At 38.2% G+C, this 21151-nt stretch overlaps 1 protein-coding gene across 6 annotated transcripts in view; it reads left to right on the top strand.

Moving 5' to 3' along the window:
- Positions 1 to 21151, top strand: part of CACNB2 (calcium voltage-gated channel auxiliary subunit beta 2) — a 316986-nt gene that overhangs the window by 5243 nt on the left and 290592 nt on the right. For all 6 annotated transcript variants that reach the window (XM_012748652.3, XM_012748654.2, XM_012748651.2 and 3 more), the window contains exon 2: positions 3444 to 3536. In XM_012748652.3, coding sequence (XP_012604106.1) covers positions 3444 to 3536 — 93 coding nt within the window. The remainder of the gene's footprint in view (positions 1 to 3443; positions 3537 to 21151) is intronic.

Genomic DNA, 21151 nt, shown 5'->3' with positions numbered 1-21151 from the left:
TGATTTCTCTCTAGATAGTTTTGGCTTCGTTTGGGCCATAAGATGAGGAAAGTCTGACATCCAAAGGGATAAACGTTAATGAATGCAAATTGAGAGGGACGGAAACTAATTTTAGGCATCAGCGTTATGCTCACAGTGTAATTTGTAGGTGGGAGAACTGTCACCATGAGCATCAAAGCATAGAAGCCGCATCATTCTTAAGGTTGTCCCCAAGGGCTGCCAAGACAACTTTATGCACTGCTGCAATCTCCAGTTAACTGACAACTTCTATAATTAACTACTACTGTCTCCTTCAATTGTACGGAAATTAGATTTTAATTACCTGTGAAAACATGAACGCTTATTTGCTGATTTTTAAGGCTACAGTCCAATTAAAACTATGTAGTATCAAAGAAGATACTCATTCACACTAAGCTGGTATTAACATCAAGTTAAATTTTTCATATTGTTTTATAAGTCATTAATATATTTGTGGAAATTTCTTAAATCCTTTTCTTTTTCTAGTTTCTTAAATCTTGCTTAGCTTGGTTAGTGTTTTAGGACAACTAAAGGACTTTAAATATATGTGGTGTGATTTTTTTTTTTCTGTCTTTTTACTATGGTGACATAATTTGTTTTCATTAAGCTTCATATAGCTAATTTGTAATGAGTGGAAATTAGTGACTTTGTAGACTGTTCCAAAAAGTATTTAGGGGCCTGCATGTGTCAGGGAGAATGTGTGGGTAACAACTTGCACTCTGGCCAAGTCCCCTTTGATGGGTCCCTTTTCCTTCCTGTAACCCCGGCTGCCCTAATGGTTAACTGTTTCAGATATAAGTGATTCATATATTTTAATATTTATTTAGAAATATTTTTAATAAAAGTAGCTGCTTTTCAAGTAGCAAATTAACCAAGAAAACTATACTTTTTTCAAATATAGTCAACTAAATATTTGAACACTTAATCTTACCTGTCTTTTTCCATTTCGGAGAGGTTTGACCTTTAATTTTTTTTTTAATTCCTTCTAAACGAAATACTCTAGTCCTTATTATCAAGGATTTAAAGTAACTGGAAAACAAATCATTTCAGCAAGATGGACTTAATTTTATGTAGACATTAGATGAAAGAAAATTTCATAATGGCAGTATACATTTTCACTAACGTTTTTAAAAGTACATAAAAATGGACTACTAGCTTTTTAAAGATGCTTTACATTTTTTGTCTTGATCCTGAATATTATAAAAAATAGTTATTGAGTGGTTACTGTATAGTTTTTTTTAAAAACTTCTGAAATTAGTAAAATAGAACAGATATAATTAAGCATATCTATTTTGTTATTTAATAAACATATAGGGTGTATTGGGGATTTGCTATAATACTATTAAGGCATGAAGAAGTTAATACTTAAGTTTATGAGGAATGATATATTTAAAGTGATTGAAAGACAATATATTTTTCTCAACATTATCACCAGTTTGCCTGCAATTCAGTGTGCCATTGTTTTTTTAATACGTAAACTGCCTTAGTACAGTTGAAAACTAATAATTTCATCATTAGCTATTGATTGCATAGGTAGCAAAGTATACCTGAAATAATGTTTATGAACAGTATTTCCAAGGGGCTGGAAAAATTAATGTGACTTTCTAAATGTTTCCAACTTACAGAGAACAACAGCCTCTGCTGGGACTGAATGTCTTTAACATTGTGTGGCTGTCACGGTGCTGGTGTGCAATTGTGAGCAACCATGAAAAAGCTTACATACCCAAGCAACTGAATAGTAAAACATTTGCCATTAAAAAGCTGAGATAAAACAGTGATAGAGTTGCACAGGCATTCTTTTCTACCCTTTAAAAGATGGTACTGGAAGGTAACATGATCATGGGATAAGATTTTTTGTTTTGTTTTTGTTCTCAAAGATAATTTATGCTTCTCACAAAGATAAATGGTGTATTTAACATAAATTGCCTCTATATCCCCAAAGAAATACATTAGGCCTTAAAAATACTTTCAAAGTAGTAGTAAGTATTTTTCCATATGGAGTAATGTAGATTAAAAAAAAAAAATAAAAAAACTTAAAGGAGATTTTCATACTTTATTTTAGCCTTCTTAGCCCTTGGAAGACACATCTGTCTAAACCTTTACATAATAATTGGAAAAGGAAGAACATTGTTAAAAGAATGTTACTTTTCAACAATTTACGGAATAATGTTTACATAAGTAAGAAGAATAAGCTGTTAAGTGAGGAAAACCTTGTATGTTACATTATGAAAGCCCAGTGTAGCTTTCTTTCCTTTTATGAAGTTGAGAGTTAATTAAATGCCATGGAAACACATTTGTATTATATAAATCCCTTAGAGTTATTTGACAAGAACAAACATATTTAAGAAAATTCTTTGCTTTAAGATTATACCACCCGCTCACTGATTGCAAATTCATCTAAATTACTCATAACGCAAATGTTTGTAATAGGGTTCAGCTTGCCTAAGTGCCACATATATTACGGTTTATAAGATATTTTTATTTTAATGAAAACCATGTGAACACAGAAAGCATAATCAAGTAGCGTTTTCAAAATCTGAACATTGGCGATTTAAAAAAAAAAGTAAATTTTATAAGTTCTGATCATCAGGTGAAGTCTCTGTGAGCCTGATAGTTCTCAACTGACGATAAGCTTTAGTGCGATTTGTCTCCACACATTCCAACTCTCATGTAGGTGTCACTTTTTTATATATTATTTTGACTCTTACCATGTGCTAGATCTTATACCGAAGGCTATAAATACATTATTTTATTTCACATTTAAAATAACCCTATGAGCTATTATTTAATACTTAAAACAGCCCCTTTTTAAAGATGAGAAGACCAGTGCTTGAAGACTTTAAAACATTTTCTCAAGGTTGGTTACAGATTCCAACCTATGTACTGTATTTAATTCTAATGCTCAGTGTTTACCATTTCCCACTTATATTTTAATGTTTGCAATAACTGTAGCTGCTGTTAGAATTAAACATAGATCGGTGCATAGTTTGCTCTGAGAGCTCTGAATGTAAACTGTAGATATAATAGAAAAAGCAAGTTCATTTTTGTAGATATTTGTACTTGGCCCAATCCTATCATTGAAACAAATCATCTTACCTTTATTACCCTGTTCTTAAATGCTTATTTTTTTTTAAATGGCTTTGTCTTTACAAGCTGTTGCTTCTTGATTGCTAATGTATTTACAGATAGCCTACATTGTTTTAATTTAACTAGTTGTTAAATGCTTTGTCTAGAAATCTCTCTCCCCTACGTATTCACTGATTTCAGATACATTTTTGTGATTCCACCAGTAAAAAGGTTCTAATGGTGCTCATATGATGCCAATTTCTTACTTGTTTTCGTCTTTGACATTTTTCTACAACTAAGCCTAGATTCCTGAGAAGGGATCTAATAATAATCTAATTTTCTTTTTTTCTTTTTTGTAGTCATATGGAAAAGGGGCTAGAAGGAAAAACAGATTCAAAGGCTCGGATGGAAGCACTTCATCTGACACTACCTCAAATAGCTTCGTTCGTCAGGTAAGCGAGTGCTTCAATTTTTGCCTTTTAGAAGTATATTAAAATGAAGATAGTTTTTTTTTTTTTAAAGGTGGTTTTTGACCCTCATCCTAAGCTTTTATATAGTATTATTGCACTTTTAATTGAAGTGAAAATTGTGCAGCTTAGTGTCATAATTAAAATATTTTCATTTTAAGTGAGATCGTGAGTGATAATTACACCCTTCCCTGGCAAATTGGGGAAAGACACGTGTAGAATTCATTATGGAGGATTTCTTCGTAACAGAAGGCGGGAACTCCAGCAGAAATGATGACGTGTTTGGGGGTTTTTTTTTCGGTTTTCTTGGTGGGGTCGGCGATGTGGTGGCTTGTCCCATGTCCCCAGCTCTGAAGTTGAGATACTGATGTTCCTCTAGCTGAGTTTTCTTCTTCCTGTTTCGGGCTGGAGTTGAAAAAGAGAAAGTTATTCTTGGTGTCGAAATGGTTGAGGCTGCTGAGGTTCAATGGAACAGGCAGGCGATCTCTTGGGGACATAATTTAAATGATGTCTGCCTTTGGAGACACGGCCTTCATTTCCGTTAACGTGTGGCATATTCTTGCCCAGCAGTCTGGAACTGTCCCCTCGCCAGTGTCAGCCTCCCTGACATGTAAACATGCTTATGTCTGGTTACACAGAGGATGTCACTTACCAGAGGAAGAATACAGACAGCTAGACCTCTGAGGGTAGGGTTGTGTGTTGACAATAAAGTCTCAGCCGGTGTGGGTGAGCATGTGACTTCCTCTAGTTCCTCTCAATGGAGTGGAAAATGGCACTAGAGAGAACCTGCTTTCCTGACTGAGGGTTGACCACGTCTGGCTGTCATAGGTAATCTTTTCAGTGACAGTGCACTCACTAAAACAGGCGTCCTCAAACTACGGCCAGCAGGCCACATGCAGGCCTCCTAGGACATTTATCCCGCCTGCCGGGTGTTTTTGCCACCGCTGCCTGTCCTGCTTAGCAGCTGACTCGTCCCGGGCCCACAGTGCGCACTCTCCAATGGTCTGAGGGACAGTGAACTGGCCCCCTGTTTAAAAAGTTTGAGGACCCCTGCACTAAAATGATGGTTGTAAATACACTAGAGAAGCTGCCCCTTTTGGAAGCCAGTTCTCTCCATCACCCCTAGGGTCCTTCATCCTGGCCCTGGGTTCTGCCTGCATCAGTGGGGATTTCTATCTGGGCTGGTTGCAGCCTCTTTCTACTGGCCTTATACAGAGAGAGGATGATCTCTCCCCAGCCATCAGTACCCCCTTGCAACATCTGAGTATGCCACCAATACAGCCCGGTAATCTTTAGGGAACTGGAAAAATTCTGGTCCTGGTCTGTGCCCATTGGGAATTGTGGTTGCAGGAAACGAGAAAAAAGAGAGTTGATTAAGAAGGGGATGGGGCTTTTTTGCTAAGAAACTTCTACAAAGAAAAGAGAAGCTGAAGCCAAGTGAGGCCCAGCCCTGGAGCAATGTTCTGATGCTGTCAGCGGGAGCGGGGAAGGCTGTCAGAGTTGCTGAAGGTGTGTGTCTTGGCATGATATTATCGTGGGCAGAACACAGGCATGGTGGCCCGGGGAGGAATGGAAGGCCTTGGGGACATAGTTATTAATACTTAGGTGAGTCAGTTAAAGGAAAGTTACCCAAGGCCTTTTCCGTTTGAAGCATGCATATTGATTCTGTCTCTAGAACAAGGAGATTGAACTTGGAGAGCTAAAATCGACAATTCTGAGTTATCAAATTGGTGCTGAGCATTGTAGGAGCTGAAGTGGGGGAAAAAAAAGAAAAGAAACCACATACGTGCACACACACACACACACACACACACACTTTTCTTAGTGTGCATAGTAGCTGTAGCAAACCAACAATGCCAAGCAACTTGTTGAAATTGCACACAAACAAAAAAAAAACTGGTATGTTTCATGTGAGCAAGACATAGTGAATAGAAATGAATAGTATAGAGCTCAGTGTTGCTCATTTAAGCCCACTAAAAACATCCTGTGAAGGCAATTGTTGGACCCCATTTTCCAACTGTGTTTTTGACTATGGATTCCTCTTGCATGGAGTTTTAAGAACTCAATTCACAAGGTGAGGAGACGTTACCACACTGCATGTAAATTAACTGGAATTTGTTTTTCCACATGCTAACTTTCTTTTCATATTATGTTCTTAGTAATGTATGTGTGCTTGAAACACATTATAAATGCTAAAGAGAGCTGTTAAACTATTTAATTTAAATTTGGATATGCATTGCCAAAACATGCACGAGCATGTAAAAAGGCAAAAGAAAACTTATCCCAAAGGGTAAATATAACAGTCGTCCTAGAGTCTCTCAGTGGGATGAGATGCTTGCTATGGTGTGGATTTGGGGGTAATGGTTACCCCAGCAGGTCATCAAAAACCCTGAAGTACCAGCTTGTGTCTATCACAGGGGGGAAAAAAAGCATCTTTGGCAAGAATTCTGAGTTAAAAATTATATTTTTTTGCTTTGGTAATTTATTCAGTTAAAATAGCATTCATATTTTGCTGCCATTTGAAAATAAGCAAAAGCTACCATGAGATAGCTAGATATTTGGTAGAAATGGTTTCCTGAGAGTGTTTGTGGCAATGCATGGCAGATAGTAACAAGAGGCATGTTAGATTATTAAATAATTCGAAAGAGCACTTTTTGCGTGTGTCCTTTTTCTCATAAGTAGATATTCTATTAAACAAGTGACATGTCTCCATATATTTTCCTTACTTGTCTGTGGCTAGGAAACATATATAATTGGTCAAAAGGCATTTGGTTAATACAACTGGGCTCTATTTAGCAATATCTCACAATTAGATTGTACTAATGCCCTTCAATTAAAAATAATTTCTATATAATTTTGGAAACCTTAGAATTCTCTTTTTATAAACAGTATATTATTTGTAAGGACTTTTACAACTGGGAAACATTAGGTACACTTTTAGGTAGTCTTCATAATACTGAGATTTAAAAGTTTTAGAGGTTGAAACTGTGATAAATTTTACATAAAAGAAAGGAATTAAGAACTTTTATTTTCCTTAATAGCTGGGAGAATATCAGAGTTTATTGTGAATGGAATTGTACCCCCTCCCCTCGAATTCATGTTTAGAAACCCTAATACCCAATGTGACTATATTGGAAGATAGGGTCTCTGGGAGGTGATTAAGATTAAATGAGGACATAAGGGTGGGACCCTAATTCAATAGGACTGTCCTTCTAAGAGGACAAAGGGGACCACAGGGATGTGTGCACATAGAGAATAGGCCATGTGAGAACTGAGTGCAAAAGTAGCCATCTGCAAGCCAAGGAGAGAGGCCTCACCAGAAACCAGCCCTTTTGACACCCTGACCTTAGACTTTGAACCTCCAGAACTGTGAGGAAATTAATTTCTGCGATTCAAACCACCCTGGGGTACTTTGTATGGCAGCTCCAATGGACTACTAGAGATTTATATATAAGTAGGCTTGAAAGTAGGCCTTTAAAAATAAATCTTCTTAGTTTTTTTGAGGAAGCTTCAAAGTATTTTCCATAATGGCTGTGGCAATTTATGTTTCCACTACTTCTGGATATATATGTGAAGGAAATGAGATCAGAATTTTGAAGAGAGATCTGCACTCTCAAGTTCATTGCTGTGTTACTCACGGTAGCCAAGATAGAGAAACGAGTGAAGTGTCCATTGGCAGATGAATAGATAAGAAAACATGATACAGATATGTTCCGCAGAATATCATTCAGTCTTAGAAGAGGAAATCCTTTGCAACAATGAGAATAAAACTAAAGGATATTATGCTAAGTGAAATGAGACAGAGAAACACAAGGACTATATAGTAACACTTGTATATAGAATCTTAAAAAAAAAAAAGTCAAACTCATAGAAACAGAGTAGAATGGTGGCTGCCAGGGGCTGGGAGTTGGGGAAATGGATGGGAAGATGTTGGCCAAAGAGTACAAACTTTCAGTTGTAAGATGAATAAGTCCTTGAGGATCTAACATACAACATGGTGAATATAGTTGATTCTGCACTAAATACTGGAAGAGAGTAGATTTTAAGCCTTCTTACGAAAAGATGATAATTATGTGAGGTGATGGTTGTGTTAATTAACTTGGTTGTGGTACCATTTCCCAACGTTTATATCAAATCATCAAATGGTGCAGTTGGAATATAAACAATTTCATTTCCCAGTTATACCTCATTGAAACTTAAATAAATTTACAAAACCCTTATTGATCATGTAACAGATTTACCAAAAGAACAAAAATCATGTGTTCAGTCTCACTTTTCTACGCAAAGTAAACACACTTGTGGAAGCACCATCCAAATGTTCCCATTTTTCCTTACTAAAGATAACCACTGTCTGTCCTTCTGATGATACCATATATTTGTTTTACCTGTTTTTGAAGTTTTATATAAATGGAATCATTTTGTATCTTAATTCCTTCAATCATACGATTGTTATATTCATCTGTGTATATTTTGGAAATTGGTTGGATTTTCTTTGCTGTACATACAGGATTCCATTGTATGGATAAACCACAGTTGATTGATGGGCTCTACTGTTGGTAGGCATTGGGTTGTTTCCAGTTGGGGTTATTCAGGTTAGTGCTGCTATACACATCCTTCTTTGTACCTTTGGTACACATAAGTATGCATTTTTCTTTGATAAATAGAATGGGTAATATGATATGCATATGAAAAAGTAAACACTATAAAACAATTTTCCACAGTGGTTGTACCAATTTGTACTCCCATGAGCAGTATATGATGGTTTCAGTTGTTTCATATCCTTGCCGACACTTGGAATTGTCAATCTTTTCCATTTTAACCAATCTCGTGACAGTGTAAGTGGTAGATCATTATAGTATTAATATCCATTTTCCTGATAACTAAGCCATAATTTACCTGTGGCTGGACTGAGGGAACATTGTATTATGTATATAGTCTGAAAGATATTCAAGTATTTTATCACTTTTTGAGATAAATATCCCATTAGTCATACCAATAGGTCTATAGCCATTTGATTAAAGTTATAACTGTTTGTTGAAATATGTTTGAATATATTTAAATATATTGAAACACCAGCATGAAGAAAGCCTACAAGTAAAAGGGTTAAAAAGCATGGTTTATCCACGGTTTTATTTTTCCAGACTTTTAGTTGTATAATTTTAGTAAACACTTAAGGTGCTCTAAGTAAACTTATTCTTTAAGTAGAATCATTACTCTTCAGGCAAATTTGTTCATAGCTATGTTTCTGTGTTAGGCCCTGAAGCACAACAGTATCTACCATGAAAGCATTTTTGTGGTCATAGAGGAGGGTTCCATCTTGCCAATTAACCACTTCTCCATTGGTTAACCTATTAACCAGTCTTCTGGCCCTTAATGCCATCCACCTAGTTGAGGTCAGTGGTATTTCAAAGACGGGAATTGGGGAATGCTTGTCCCTCACGAAGTGAATTGCCCTCAGAACATTGGCCCCATGTTAGAGTTTGAGGTTTGGGCTGGGTTTGGGTCAGGGTGGCCCCTGTCCACAGGGGTCGTTGGCTGCAGTTGGCAGACATGAGTGGGCTTTCCCATGGGCTGTGGGAAATGAGGCTGTCATTGGTTCTCCTCTGTATAAACTTGTCATTAAGTAGTGGACTAGCTCACCTTTTATATCAAAAAATTTCAAAGACTTCACTTGTTTATCCATGCAGTTTTCTTAAAGCAATAGTTAGAACAAAAGTTAAACGACATTTATCTGACTTACAAATTTTCATTCTTTTATGTTGCAGATAAAATGTTACCCATATGCATTATATGTTCACTATATACTGAACTTACACTTTGCATATTTATATTTTATGTAAATTATGTTGCAAGATTTATTTAGAATGGTATTCTTTGACAAACAGGGTAGTGGTTAAGCGCCTGAGCTCTTGAAGGCTCCAAGAGTCTGAATCCTGGCTCTGCTATTCATTGGGCTTCGGATGAGTAACTTAATCTTTCTGCACCTCAGCATTTTCATCTGGAAAATAGTGCTTGCTTCAAAAGTTAGTTTTAGGGATTATGGTGAGTTAAAACTTGTAAAAGTTCTAAATTGCTTAGAACGGTACCAAGTAAGCACTATTTAAGAGTTGATTACTATTATTTACACGTATTATCGCCTATTTGGAACAGTAGTTAAAACCTGAATAAGAAACAGATCACAACAGAGGAAATAACAGTCAACATTTATGAAGTGCTTGCTCTATGTTCTATCTGTATGTCCATTTTGCACAGGAGAAAATTGGAGACACAGGCAGTTAAAGAAACTTTTCCACATTTGCATGATAAGGAAGTTTGGAGTCAGAACTTGAATCCAGGTGGCTGGTTCCAGATTTTTTGTCTTTTACTAGCTATGTTCTACTCCCTTGTAGCAAAAGGACATGAATAACTCAAAATCAATAACAAATGTTTAATTCTTTCAGCTAAGGAAGCGATGTAGAAAGATTCCTACCAGTGCTTTGAGGATGAATATTCACAAACACGCAAAGTTATTCTGTTTTTAACTTACTTCTTTATAGGAAAGCGAGGATGTCTTTAGCATTGTGAATTTTCATTGGGCATCATGATTTTACAAACATCAGCAGCATTACCGTACCTCTCTCATCAAACATTGCTCAAATTCCCAGTTTGTGTTACTGTTTTGGCACACTCCACCACTGTTGTTGGTAATGAGACGTAGAATTGGTATTGGAAGCGTGTTTATTTTTTCCTTCCTCTCACAAGAGTCATAGAAACAGAAACTTTTCGGCATTCTGAAAGTCCTTTTTTTTTTTTCCCTTTTAAATAAACAGAAATGGACTCGAGTATGAATCATCTCTTTTGAGGTTTGACTGAGGCTGATGTGGGCCCATGAATCATCCCTATTGGGAATCCAGATAAAGTTGAGCACATAGACAGCACCTGGTTTTTCATTAGGCCCTTTTAGAAACTATGTCCATGTTCGTTGGAGCTTTTGCTTTGTAAATAGTCATTATAATTTTAATCCATGAAGGGGCAGAAAGTGTCAAACATGACTTGAAGGCACTGTGATTAGAATGAATGAATATGGTTCAAATTGTTTCTGTACTAAAAGTTAACATTTGAAGCTACGATTATCTTGGAATTGGTATTAAGATAATTGTAGATAATCTAGGTTGTCTTCGATTCCAGGATAAGCTCTTTGTATTCTTTGGCTCTGTGTTGGTAACAGGTACATGAGTGAGACTTCATTTATCATGCTGAGAAACCTGGAAAAGCTATAATTCTTAAAACCCTTTACATTTAGTGTCTTGCATTAATTTTATAGTCTTCTAAGTGAATTAGTTTGTTATATAACTTAGCTCTTTCCTTCCAACTTCATCAAAAGAAAGAAAAAAAAAATCCCTAAGGTCTAGGTCTGTTGTCTTAAAAGTAAATTTAAAAAAAAGTAGTTTATTTTAGAACCAGAACCTAAGTGGGTAAACGAATCTACTAGAAGAAAAATAGGTGGCTAGGACTAACAAGGCCTGCCTGGCATAGACGGGTAGGACATTTGTGCTGTTCTTTTCAAGAGATTGTGCAAGAACTGCTAACTGTATAAATTCTTTGATGCTGCCAAGGTCAGGGAAAACTATGTACATCTGCGAATAAGTACTAGTCATCAAAGTTAAAGCAACTTGGATGGGGGGTGGGCGAAGGAGGCAGCGTTAGTGGCTACAACGCTACAACTGCTTATTTAGCACAGTTCTGTTCTCTTTCTCTTTTTCTCTCTCATTCCCTCCCTCCCTGTTTTTTCTTTTTCTTTTCTTTTTTTTTTTTTAACTTCTTCATTTTCTTAAAGACATGTGTTCTCCCTGGCTACATTTATGTACCTGGCAACATTCCTAAGATGAACACCAAATGCTAAGGGGCTGACTGCCAGTTTTGCATGGCCATTTACTTTCAGAGTACACTTGTCATCCAAGTTCTACTGTACGTCTCCTCATCTATGGCCGGGACTCCCCGACTCTTCACACTGGTTTTCATACTGACTCGCATCTTCTGTGCAGAAAGTCGAGCCTTAGAAATCAACTCCTCCTCTTGGAATTTTCAAGTGCCATTTTTCTGGGGGGGCCGGGGGGGGGTTCAACGGGGAAGCGCTCTGCAAATGATCTGGGATTTTTGCTCACCAACATATGTTGTAGTTGTAACGACATAATCCCGTAGCTCCTAACAGCTTCCAAAATACAAATCAGGATGACAAAATGGAATGAACCAAATATTTAACAGAAGGTTGCATGACACTTTCAGAACATGGTATTCTAAACACATTCCATCGTCTCTCAGTACCGTGTTCTTGGTGCTGCTTTCTGGGACCTTTTATATTAGTTCAGATTGGCTTTAAATACGAATGATTAATCACAGAGACACGCAGTCTATTTTTTTTTTTTTTCAGTTTTGTTTTGCAAAGACAGATTAAACTGCGATAATGATTACAGACTCCAGGCCTGCATAGACTGATATGTTTAAGGTCAGATAAATCTTTCAGCCCTTAAATACTGGCTTGTTGCCTTGTTATGCTGTATTTGTCACAAACACATCTATAAATAATAATGCAATAGATTTAGTGCCATGGCGATTTTCTGTAAATATCTTTCTATCTTGTTAGGTATTCACTTAGATTTTGTGAATGGCAGAATCTGTTTTGTGTCGTCTTAAGGACACTTGTTAAATATATCAGTATAAAAATAGTGATTTTATTTTTTCATAAAGAAGTCCCTTGTTTTTTCTGTGGGATAAGCCTATAAGCTATTAAGAATATTTTACTTTTTTTTTTTGAGGAGATATATGTACTTTAGAAAGCATTAAAACAAAATTCAGATTTTTTTATTTCAAGATATAATTAGTTTTTAACATGACTAGTTGAACACCATTTTTGAGGGAGGACAAGGATTTGATTATATAAGAAATCATCTTTATCCTCACTCATTTTTCTGTATTTGGAACACCTACTCCTAGTAGGTTGACTAAGGTCTCTAATTATTAAGATAATTTGTGGATAGAGACTTCTTATCTCTTCCCCCCCCCCCCCCCCGAGATAAACATACTGTTTTAAAAACCAAGAATTATTTCTGCAGGTGTTTTTATTTTCTGAGACTCTCAGATGTGTTTTGAATTATACTTTCCACTATGCCTCATTTTCTTCCCTTTTTATTCCTCCTCTGTATGGCTAAGCCATGCAAAGTCTTAGAAGTCGCAAACTGAATTTAACCCCACTAGTTTAATTGAAAATTGATTCTGACTATCTAAGATGGAGTAAGTAGTATGACTAGGAAAATAGTTTCATTAAGCCCTGAATTTGCTAAAAGTATATGTTTCAGTCGAACACTAAACTTTTAGGAGTACTACGGGAGATCACTTACTTAGTTTAAAGTTAATTATTTATGTGTCTCGTGTCTGCACAGGCTTTGTGCCTAAGATACTAGTCTAGTATGCTCAAAGGATAGCTCCCTCTTCCCGATTCTGTCTTCTCTAGATGCAAATGTTGTCAGCTTCTCACATTATTGATGTATTTCTGCAAATCTACATTTGATGATTATCACATGCTAAAGAAGTCCATTTTTGAGATTTTGGCTCATGTCTCACAAATATTTGCTGTGGTTTAATTCAATAAATAAATATTCTGATTTTCATCTCAGCCTTAGTTCACATTTGTGACAAAGCCTGGATGTTTATTACAAAGACCCCAAGTGGGGAAAAAGGCAATGAGCCCCCACTATGCCTTTCAGAGCTGTTGCTCGCTTCCACCATCTGCTTATTGCAGAGTTTGAGGATAAAAGAGGAGAAGAAAAACCAGGAAGGTGACCACAGGAGGATGGGAGCACCTTTGTAGAGTCTTTCATTGACTTATATATTTGGGAAAATGTAGTTGAAGCTGTTCAGGAAGTCCCTGTACCTGCCATGATCCCACCAGTCTGTGTCTTTTCTTCAATACTACCATCAGCTTTTAGAGAATTATCCTGGCTTAGGGCTTTACATCTCCATTAGTACTTTCTTATGTCCTCAGTATATGTGGCAAAGTTCCAAGCTTCGTTCCTCCTGTTCCTTTACACCTGGCGACAGGAGAGCATGGAAACTGTGTATGGTGGTTTGGACTTTGGACAAGGACACTTTGCCCCAACCTGGCCTTCTTTTTACGTCCTATCGAGAGTTTGGACGTTGTGACTTCACCAGCTTTTCTTTCTTGGAAAGTGATACCTTCTCCAAGCCAGGGGTTGTCTTTTCTGTGCAGAGGTAACCTTGATGTTTGTTCCCATTCATGATTCCCATTTTCATTGCCATGCAAATATTTGTTGATTTCTCTTTGGTCCAGGTGTTGTGTCTGAAAGTTGGAAAATGGTCAGTCTTTTTTTTTTTTTAATAACCCCCCCCCAACCCAAACAACCCAACTTTGAATTTGAAAGAAAGATAACATAGATGGTATGTATTAATTTGTTAGGGCTGTGTAACAAAGTAACACAACACTAGGTGGCTGGAATGACAGAAACTTACCACCTCTCAGTTCTGGAGGCTGAAGGCCTAAAATCCAGGTGTGGGAAGAGCTAGTTCCCTCTTAGGGTTGTGAGGGAAGGATCTGTTCTGGGCCTCTCTTCTTGGCTTGGAGATGGCTGTCTTCGTGTTCACACGAAGATTCTGTGTGTCTGTCTCCAAATTTCCCCTTTGTATATATGCAGCAGTCATACTGGATTAGGGCCCACCCTAATGACTTCGCTTTAACTTGATGACTTCTAGAAAGATCCTATCTCCAAGTCACATTCTGAGACACTAGGGGTTAGGTCTCCAACACATGAATTTTGGGGGTGACATGATTTAACGCATACTGGTGACTCTGTTATAACTGGCTTCATATATCACATTTCTTATTGCCTTTTCACTTACGTGCTTAACACATAAGTTTCAACTTATAATGGAAATCATTGAACCAAAAAGCCAGTGTGTGTCAGGAAGACAAAAATATGTCTTTTGCTGGAGTAAAAATGGGATAAAATGGTACATTTCCCCAGGTGTGTTAGTATAATTCATCTAGAGATGGAATAACTTCATATATTTGTTGTAATCAACCTAAAAATCAACAAATAATTAAGAACCCACTTTAGTTTTCTTTATCATATGAATTTTTATTCAGATTATTCAGTTTCTCCAAAGTATAAAATCTCTTTCTAAGGCCTTGATAATTTCTAGCTAATGACATGTCAGACGTTTATAAAATGTTTAAAAGTCTTGGGTCGTGTAAAGATTAAATTCATCTGTATAACCTAGAATTTTCTTCATTCTACAGCATAATTCTTCGGATGGTTAAAATAAATACAAACTGTCACATATATACAAAAGATGGATAATCTGTTCCATGAAGCTATGAATACACACACATTTGTACATAGGTGTGTGTTCTATGACTTAAGTTTTCCTTTTGGCTTTTTCCCTCCTATATTTAAAAACAGTAGTATATTTTAAAATGTAATTATATACCTAAGTCAGTGTTCTTCATAGAGCGACAAGATTATTTAGAAGTAATTTTTATACTTCCCTTACAGCACATTTTTAAGTCTGTTGAGTTCTTGCATTTATTACTTCAAGCTCATAGAAGTTTAATACCCAAAAGAATGAGGCATTAGGAGCCTCATTTAATCTTTCTCTCTGGTAATTGGAAGGAGAGCTACAGGAAGAATAAAACCCACATGGTGGGTCAGAATGCCCCACTATGTATTCATAACTTGTAGGTGGAAAAAAATAATCAGAGCTCACATGTCATCTCTTGCTGATTGAGTTGATGATGCTTATTCATTCACCAAGGTGTGTATCACACTGGAGAATACTGTTTACTCTCTTCAAGCTCTTATTTCCATTCACGTTCTTTTACTAAACAGAATGTGTTAAGTCTAGAAATCTCTGAGAGATTTCACAGTCAAGTGGATTGTTTACATCAGAGGGTTAGACGTGTGCAGTTTGAAACTATTCTCCGGAGGATTCTGATGCTCACTTGTGATTAAGCAGTATTACCTGGAAGGGGTCGTAGTGGTCCCCAACCTTTTTGCCACCAAGGATCAGTTTCATGGAAGAAGACAATTTTTCCATTGGGGGCTGGGTAGGGGAGCAGAAGTCAGGCAGTGATGTGAGTGAGCCATGGGAGCAGCTATAAATACTGATGAAGCTTCCCTCACCAACCACTCACCTCCTGCTATGCACAACCCCCCCCCCCCAAACCTTTCCTAAGTTTCATGGAAGACAGTTTCTACACAGATGCAAGGTGGGGCAGTGGAGCTCAGTGGCCCAGTCCCTAACAGGCTGGTCCGTCCATGGCCTGGGGGTTGGGAACCCTAGCAACAGGTCAGACTAGATGCTAAAGACAAAAATGAGGTAGAAATCAGCTCCCAGGGAAGTGGTACACAAGGCATGACTCACTAGCATAAAAACAACTGTGGTGTTGTGTTTTTGTAGAGCTTTGGCCCATAGGGGGGCAGAGGCAATGATGTTTTATTCTAAATAGTGAACATTAACATCCAAACATTGATCCCAACAATAATTTAAAACAATGTAAGTGCACAGCGTCTTTCTGGGATGGTAAATATCTGTGTACCTGGAGCTAGGGTGTACGGAGGGACGGATGGGAAGTGAGGTTGGATGCTTACAAGAGCACCACGACACACAGGGCGTCCAAGCCATGATAGGCATGATGCAGCATTCTCAGGTGAGGAAGGGTTTAAAGTACACTCTGATGGGTTGTCTGGTTGGAAAATCAAGCACTGCCAAAGAAAATATTTGACTCAAGATGACAAAATAGCTAAGGTGTGCTAACAGCGTGCCAGCCACTCTGGTGATGATAAAGCACTTTTATCATCAGCACAACTCAATGAGGTAGGTGCTGAGAGTAACCCTGTTTAATAGATGATGAATGGAGACCTCCAGAGTTCAATTCATTTGCCCAAGCTCATGGACTTACAAGTACATAGTATGTATTGTATCAAATTGATAGATTCTTGGGAATGTTTAGGTGTTTATGGAGCAGTAAGAGATTTTTCAACACTAGTGATGCTCAGAATCTGGTATAAAAGGTGGGGGGACGGGGTGGTGGTTCTGGGTCCTTAGGACAAAGCTAGTGACCATGACTGTGGGTATAAGACACAGGTCCCGCTCCTGAGCCAGGACTTTGGCAACACCTGGGAAAAGCTTTGGGTCCCCAGAGCTGAGCTGGCCTCAGGCAGGGCTGTAACACACCACGGAATCAGGACGTCATCTGTTTAGTATGGAGCTTGTTTCAAGAAAGAGAGATGTTCACAGTTAGTGAACCTGTGGGAGGATTATACAGGTGTTTTTTTTTGTTTGTTTTTGTTTTGAGACAGAGTCTTGCTATGTTGCCCAGGCTAGAGTGCCATGGCATCAGCTTAGCTCACAGCAACCTCAAACTCCTGGGCTCAAGCCATCCTCCTGCCTCAGCCTCCCGAGTAGCTGGGACTACAGGCATGTGCCACCATGCCCGGCTCATTTTTTTCTATATATTTTTAGTTATCCAGCTAATTTCTTTCTATTTTTAGTAGAGATTGGGGTCTCTCGCTCTTGCTGAGACTGGTCTCAAACTCCTGATCTCAACTCCCTCCTCAGCCTCCCAGAGTTCTAGGATTACAAGCATGAGCCATGTATACAGGCATTAATTGCACCATTCTTTGACTTTTTCTGCAGGTTTGACAATTTTCAGAAATAGTTTAGGGCAGGAGGAAACGATTTGGTGGGTGGGAGGGGGAGAGGGTATTAGGTCAGAGGATGGGCAGAGAGGTTCTGTGAGAGAGACCAGGACCCCAAGCAGGTTCAGAGGGACTGTACTTGGTGACCGTCTGACCCCGGACAGATGAAGAAGGGAGTCTGTAAAAGACTCGTTAGACAGTGTCCTGTCTGCCTCTTCAGGGACATTTCTAGGGCCAGAGGGCAGGACTAGATCAGAGTTAGGAAGTAGAGGCGGATGTTTTCTATTGGCAACGTTATGACGGAGTTTTGCAATTAAAAAAAAAAATCTTTTTAAACATTTACAACAGATAAAACAAAACCATGTGCAATCACAATATAAATAGGTTTTCCTCGTAGATGTCAAGTTGAAGGTCACGGGGTTTATAGCTCCAGACAGCTGCTTATCTTCACTCCATATTGCTGCTTTTTCCATGAATTTATGCAAACCCGTTTGAACTGGTGCCTCTGACTAGCAGACGTTTTCCCTTGCGTAGAAGTAGTCATTAGTGGTCGTATAAGTTGAAAATCAGCCATTCTCTCCCTGCCTGGGGGCCATTTGTTTGTGGGAGAGCAGTTGTTTGAGAAAATTAGGTTATTTGGTTACCAAGAGACACTACCCTTTACCCTGTCTAATTACCCTCTTTTGGAAGAAGAATTGCTCCGTATTTATTAGACAACTCTGCATGCGAATGGTCTTTTGGGAGATGTTTACTATATTCCTGCAAAACAGGCCAAAGCAATTTTACTAGCATTTTCTACCATTTCTCTCTCTGCGATTAATATGAGAAATATGAACATCCTGAAGATATGATATATAATACAAATATCATAAACCATAATGATAAAAGAAAGATTGCATGTAGGCTGATTTCCAAACAGTCGTTTCAGACCGCACATCTGTGTTTAGTCTCTTTTATTTGAAGCAGAAAAGGAACTCTGGATTCAGGTCTTGAAGGTGTCTATGTTTTGTTATGAAACCGTTTCTCTGACTGTCTTACATGTGTGTAAGTCTGGAAACTGCATTGGAAACAGGCTAAGTGTACACGTACTTCCTGACGCGTCTAGACTTTATTTGTACTAAGTTCTCTTGACTGGTTCTCATTTAGTCATTTATTCACTCATTCTTTTTTTTTTTTGTTCATCAACATATGAAGTGTCTTTGCCAGGCACCAGACCTGGTATAGAATAAAATGGTATAGAATATAAAATGGTATAGAATAAAATGACATGGTTCCTAGATTAAAATATTAAAGAGCTGAACGTATTCATGCATTAAAGTCCATTCTTGTGAGCCCTGCAATAGAAGTGAATGCGAAAGTATGGTGGGTACACACAGAAGGGACTACTAATTATGCCTTTGGGAAGTAGAGAGATCTTTGCAGAGAAGGTCATCTTCAAGCTGGGTATTGAAGGATGAGGAGAATGTTCTAGAAGAATAAATTGGGAACCGGATGCTCCAGGCTGAGACAGCTCCTTCCCTGCAAAGGCAGGGAGGAGGGATGAAAATTGGTATGTCCCATCTGCTGTGGCTAGGGGCTGGGTGGGTGGGAGATGACACCTGTCAAGTGTAGTGCAGCCAAGTCCTGAAGATGTCTGGGGTCAAAATAGAGGGAAATGTGACTTCATCTATGTCATTAAGTAGTCCACCTATGGCATCATCTTGATTTTCTCCACAAAACCGCTGCTATGCCAAGAAAGATGTTTATGAGTCTTTCAGACTATCCTCTTCACACATATTGCTTCTGACTAAGCTGTTCATGAAGTGCTTCCATCTCAGTAAACATCAAATAAGAGTGTTTTCATAGCTTTCACTATTAGCGTGGGACATTTGAAAGGGCAGTATGTTTATTAACAAATGCCACATACCTTTTTATTTCCCTTCGAGCTGACATTAGATTGACCAGAGATGTTTATTCTTCTGTGGTTCGAAGAGTTTATAAGTTTTGGGGTCAAAACTGTTTTATTTTGGATTTTAGATCAAATGTGGTCTACTGAGAAAGCTAGGTAACTTAAAAAACAGGCTCTAAGTATCAATTGAGTTTATATCTATAATATTTCTGACTATACATGTATAAGTTTATATGCATTTCCTTCTATGGATGCCTTTAGGATTACATTTAGAATGAATTTAGATTACTCCTGTAATCAAATGTTGTTATTAAGGTCATTCATAAATATTTCTATGATAAATTAGCAGTGACAAATCTTAAAATCAAGGCAGTTCAAATCTGATTCAATTAATACCTGGTTACGTATGTTTGTGAGTTCCTTGGTTTTAATCTCTAAACTCATGAATCTTCCTAGATATGTTTGAGAGATGAAATACCTTTTATTATTTTGAGGATAGTTACTCGTGTGCCAGTTCTTTTGGCTCACGAAGTGTAGTCCAGGGTAGAATTGAGGGGGGGAAAATCATTGAAGGCCCCAGATCTCTCCAGAACGGGGGACAGAAGAAAAGACAAGAGCAGAGGAGGAAAGTGTTTTGAGGCCTTTTAACATTCCTGCATCCCAGTGGCTTCCCTTTTCTCTTCTTAATTTCTGAGAATAAGACCAGAAAGTCTAGAAAGCCTTGGGCTGGCCTTTCAGCCTCCCTTGCTACGCTACCTAACCGGTTCTTCAAGCAAAGTTGTGGGGCATCAAGCTCAACTTCTTAAGATGAGGATGCAATGGTACAGCTTGCAGGGGGGCATGTCCACAATTTTCTCTCTTATTGGGCAACTCAACCCTGTAACTCACCTCAGAAATGCTTCTGTTGGGTGTGAGAAAATAGCCTTTATCCTATTTGAGGCTCTGCGACTCAGTACCTGTGCAACCTGGCAAAGTGACGTCAACTCCTCTGGAAAGTAAGGTTAATGATACAAAATGGTACAGGGGGTGGCGGGGGAGGTATTCCCGCTTGCTCATGGTTTCTGTCATTACATGCAAATCTACAGTCTAAAGAACCAGAGCATTCGCTAGGTAGATACAGCTTGAAGACAGGTGCAGTATGTTCAAGCCATTTTATAACCTGGCTGAAAACTCTGTTTACCAAGCCAGTGAGGCTTCTCAATGAGTCCCCCAAGGATATCCCCCTCATCCAGCCCTTTTCCAAGCAGTGTGTTGCCTCGAAGCTCCCCTGGTGTGGAAATTCTGGAGAAGCCACTTATGATACCTCCACATCTTAACAAGTAATTGTGCAGACGTTCTACTCCAGGGGTCCTCAAACTTTTTAAACAGGGGGCCAGTTCACTGTCCCTCAGACCGTTGGAGAGTGAGCACTGTGGGCCCGGGATGAGTCGGCTGCAAAGCAGGACAGGCAGCGATGGCAAAAACACCCAGCGGGCCAGATGAATGTCCTAGGCGGGCGGCATGTGGCCCATTGGCTGTAGATTGAGGACGCCTGTATTTACTCCATATTGCTGAGTTTTTGTAAAAGTGTTGTGTGGGTTTGGTGTGTTTTTTTTGTTTGTTTGTTTTTTCTGCTGCTTTTTTACTTTTCCTGATAAAGACAGCTTGGGAGGCTGTGGATCAGGTTGAAAGGAACTGCTGCTGAATAAACCAACTAGCAGACGAATGCTTATTTATTTATTTATTAGACTAATTCTTAATCAATGGATAATTGATTTTTTTTCTTCTCCCAGAAGTGGATTTTGAGCAAAACGTCCTACATAAAAGAACCTTCATTATGCAAAAATCTCATTTCTTGATAATATCTTCATCTAGATTTAAATCCTTCTCCCTGCTTTCCCTTCTTTTTTTTTTTTTTCCCCCTTCTTTTTTTTAATGGCTTTCAGGAATAAGGAGCTAAATTTTCAATACAATTTGATGGCTTGACAGGGCTGCTTTTTCATTCTCTGCCCGGAGGAGCTAAACATCCATTTTGTCCG

The sequence above is a fragment of the Microcebus murinus genome, chromosome 25 (assembly GCF_040939455.1).
Source record: "Microcebus murinus isolate Inina chromosome 25, M.murinus_Inina_mat1.0, whole genome shotgun sequence".
In the NCBI taxonomy this organism is placed as follows: Eukaryota; Metazoa; Chordata; class Mammalia; order Primates; family Cheirogaleidae; genus Microcebus; species Microcebus murinus.
The sequence above is the reverse complement of the archived record's forward strand: the minus strand, read 5'-3'. Positions and strand labels throughout refer to the sequence as shown.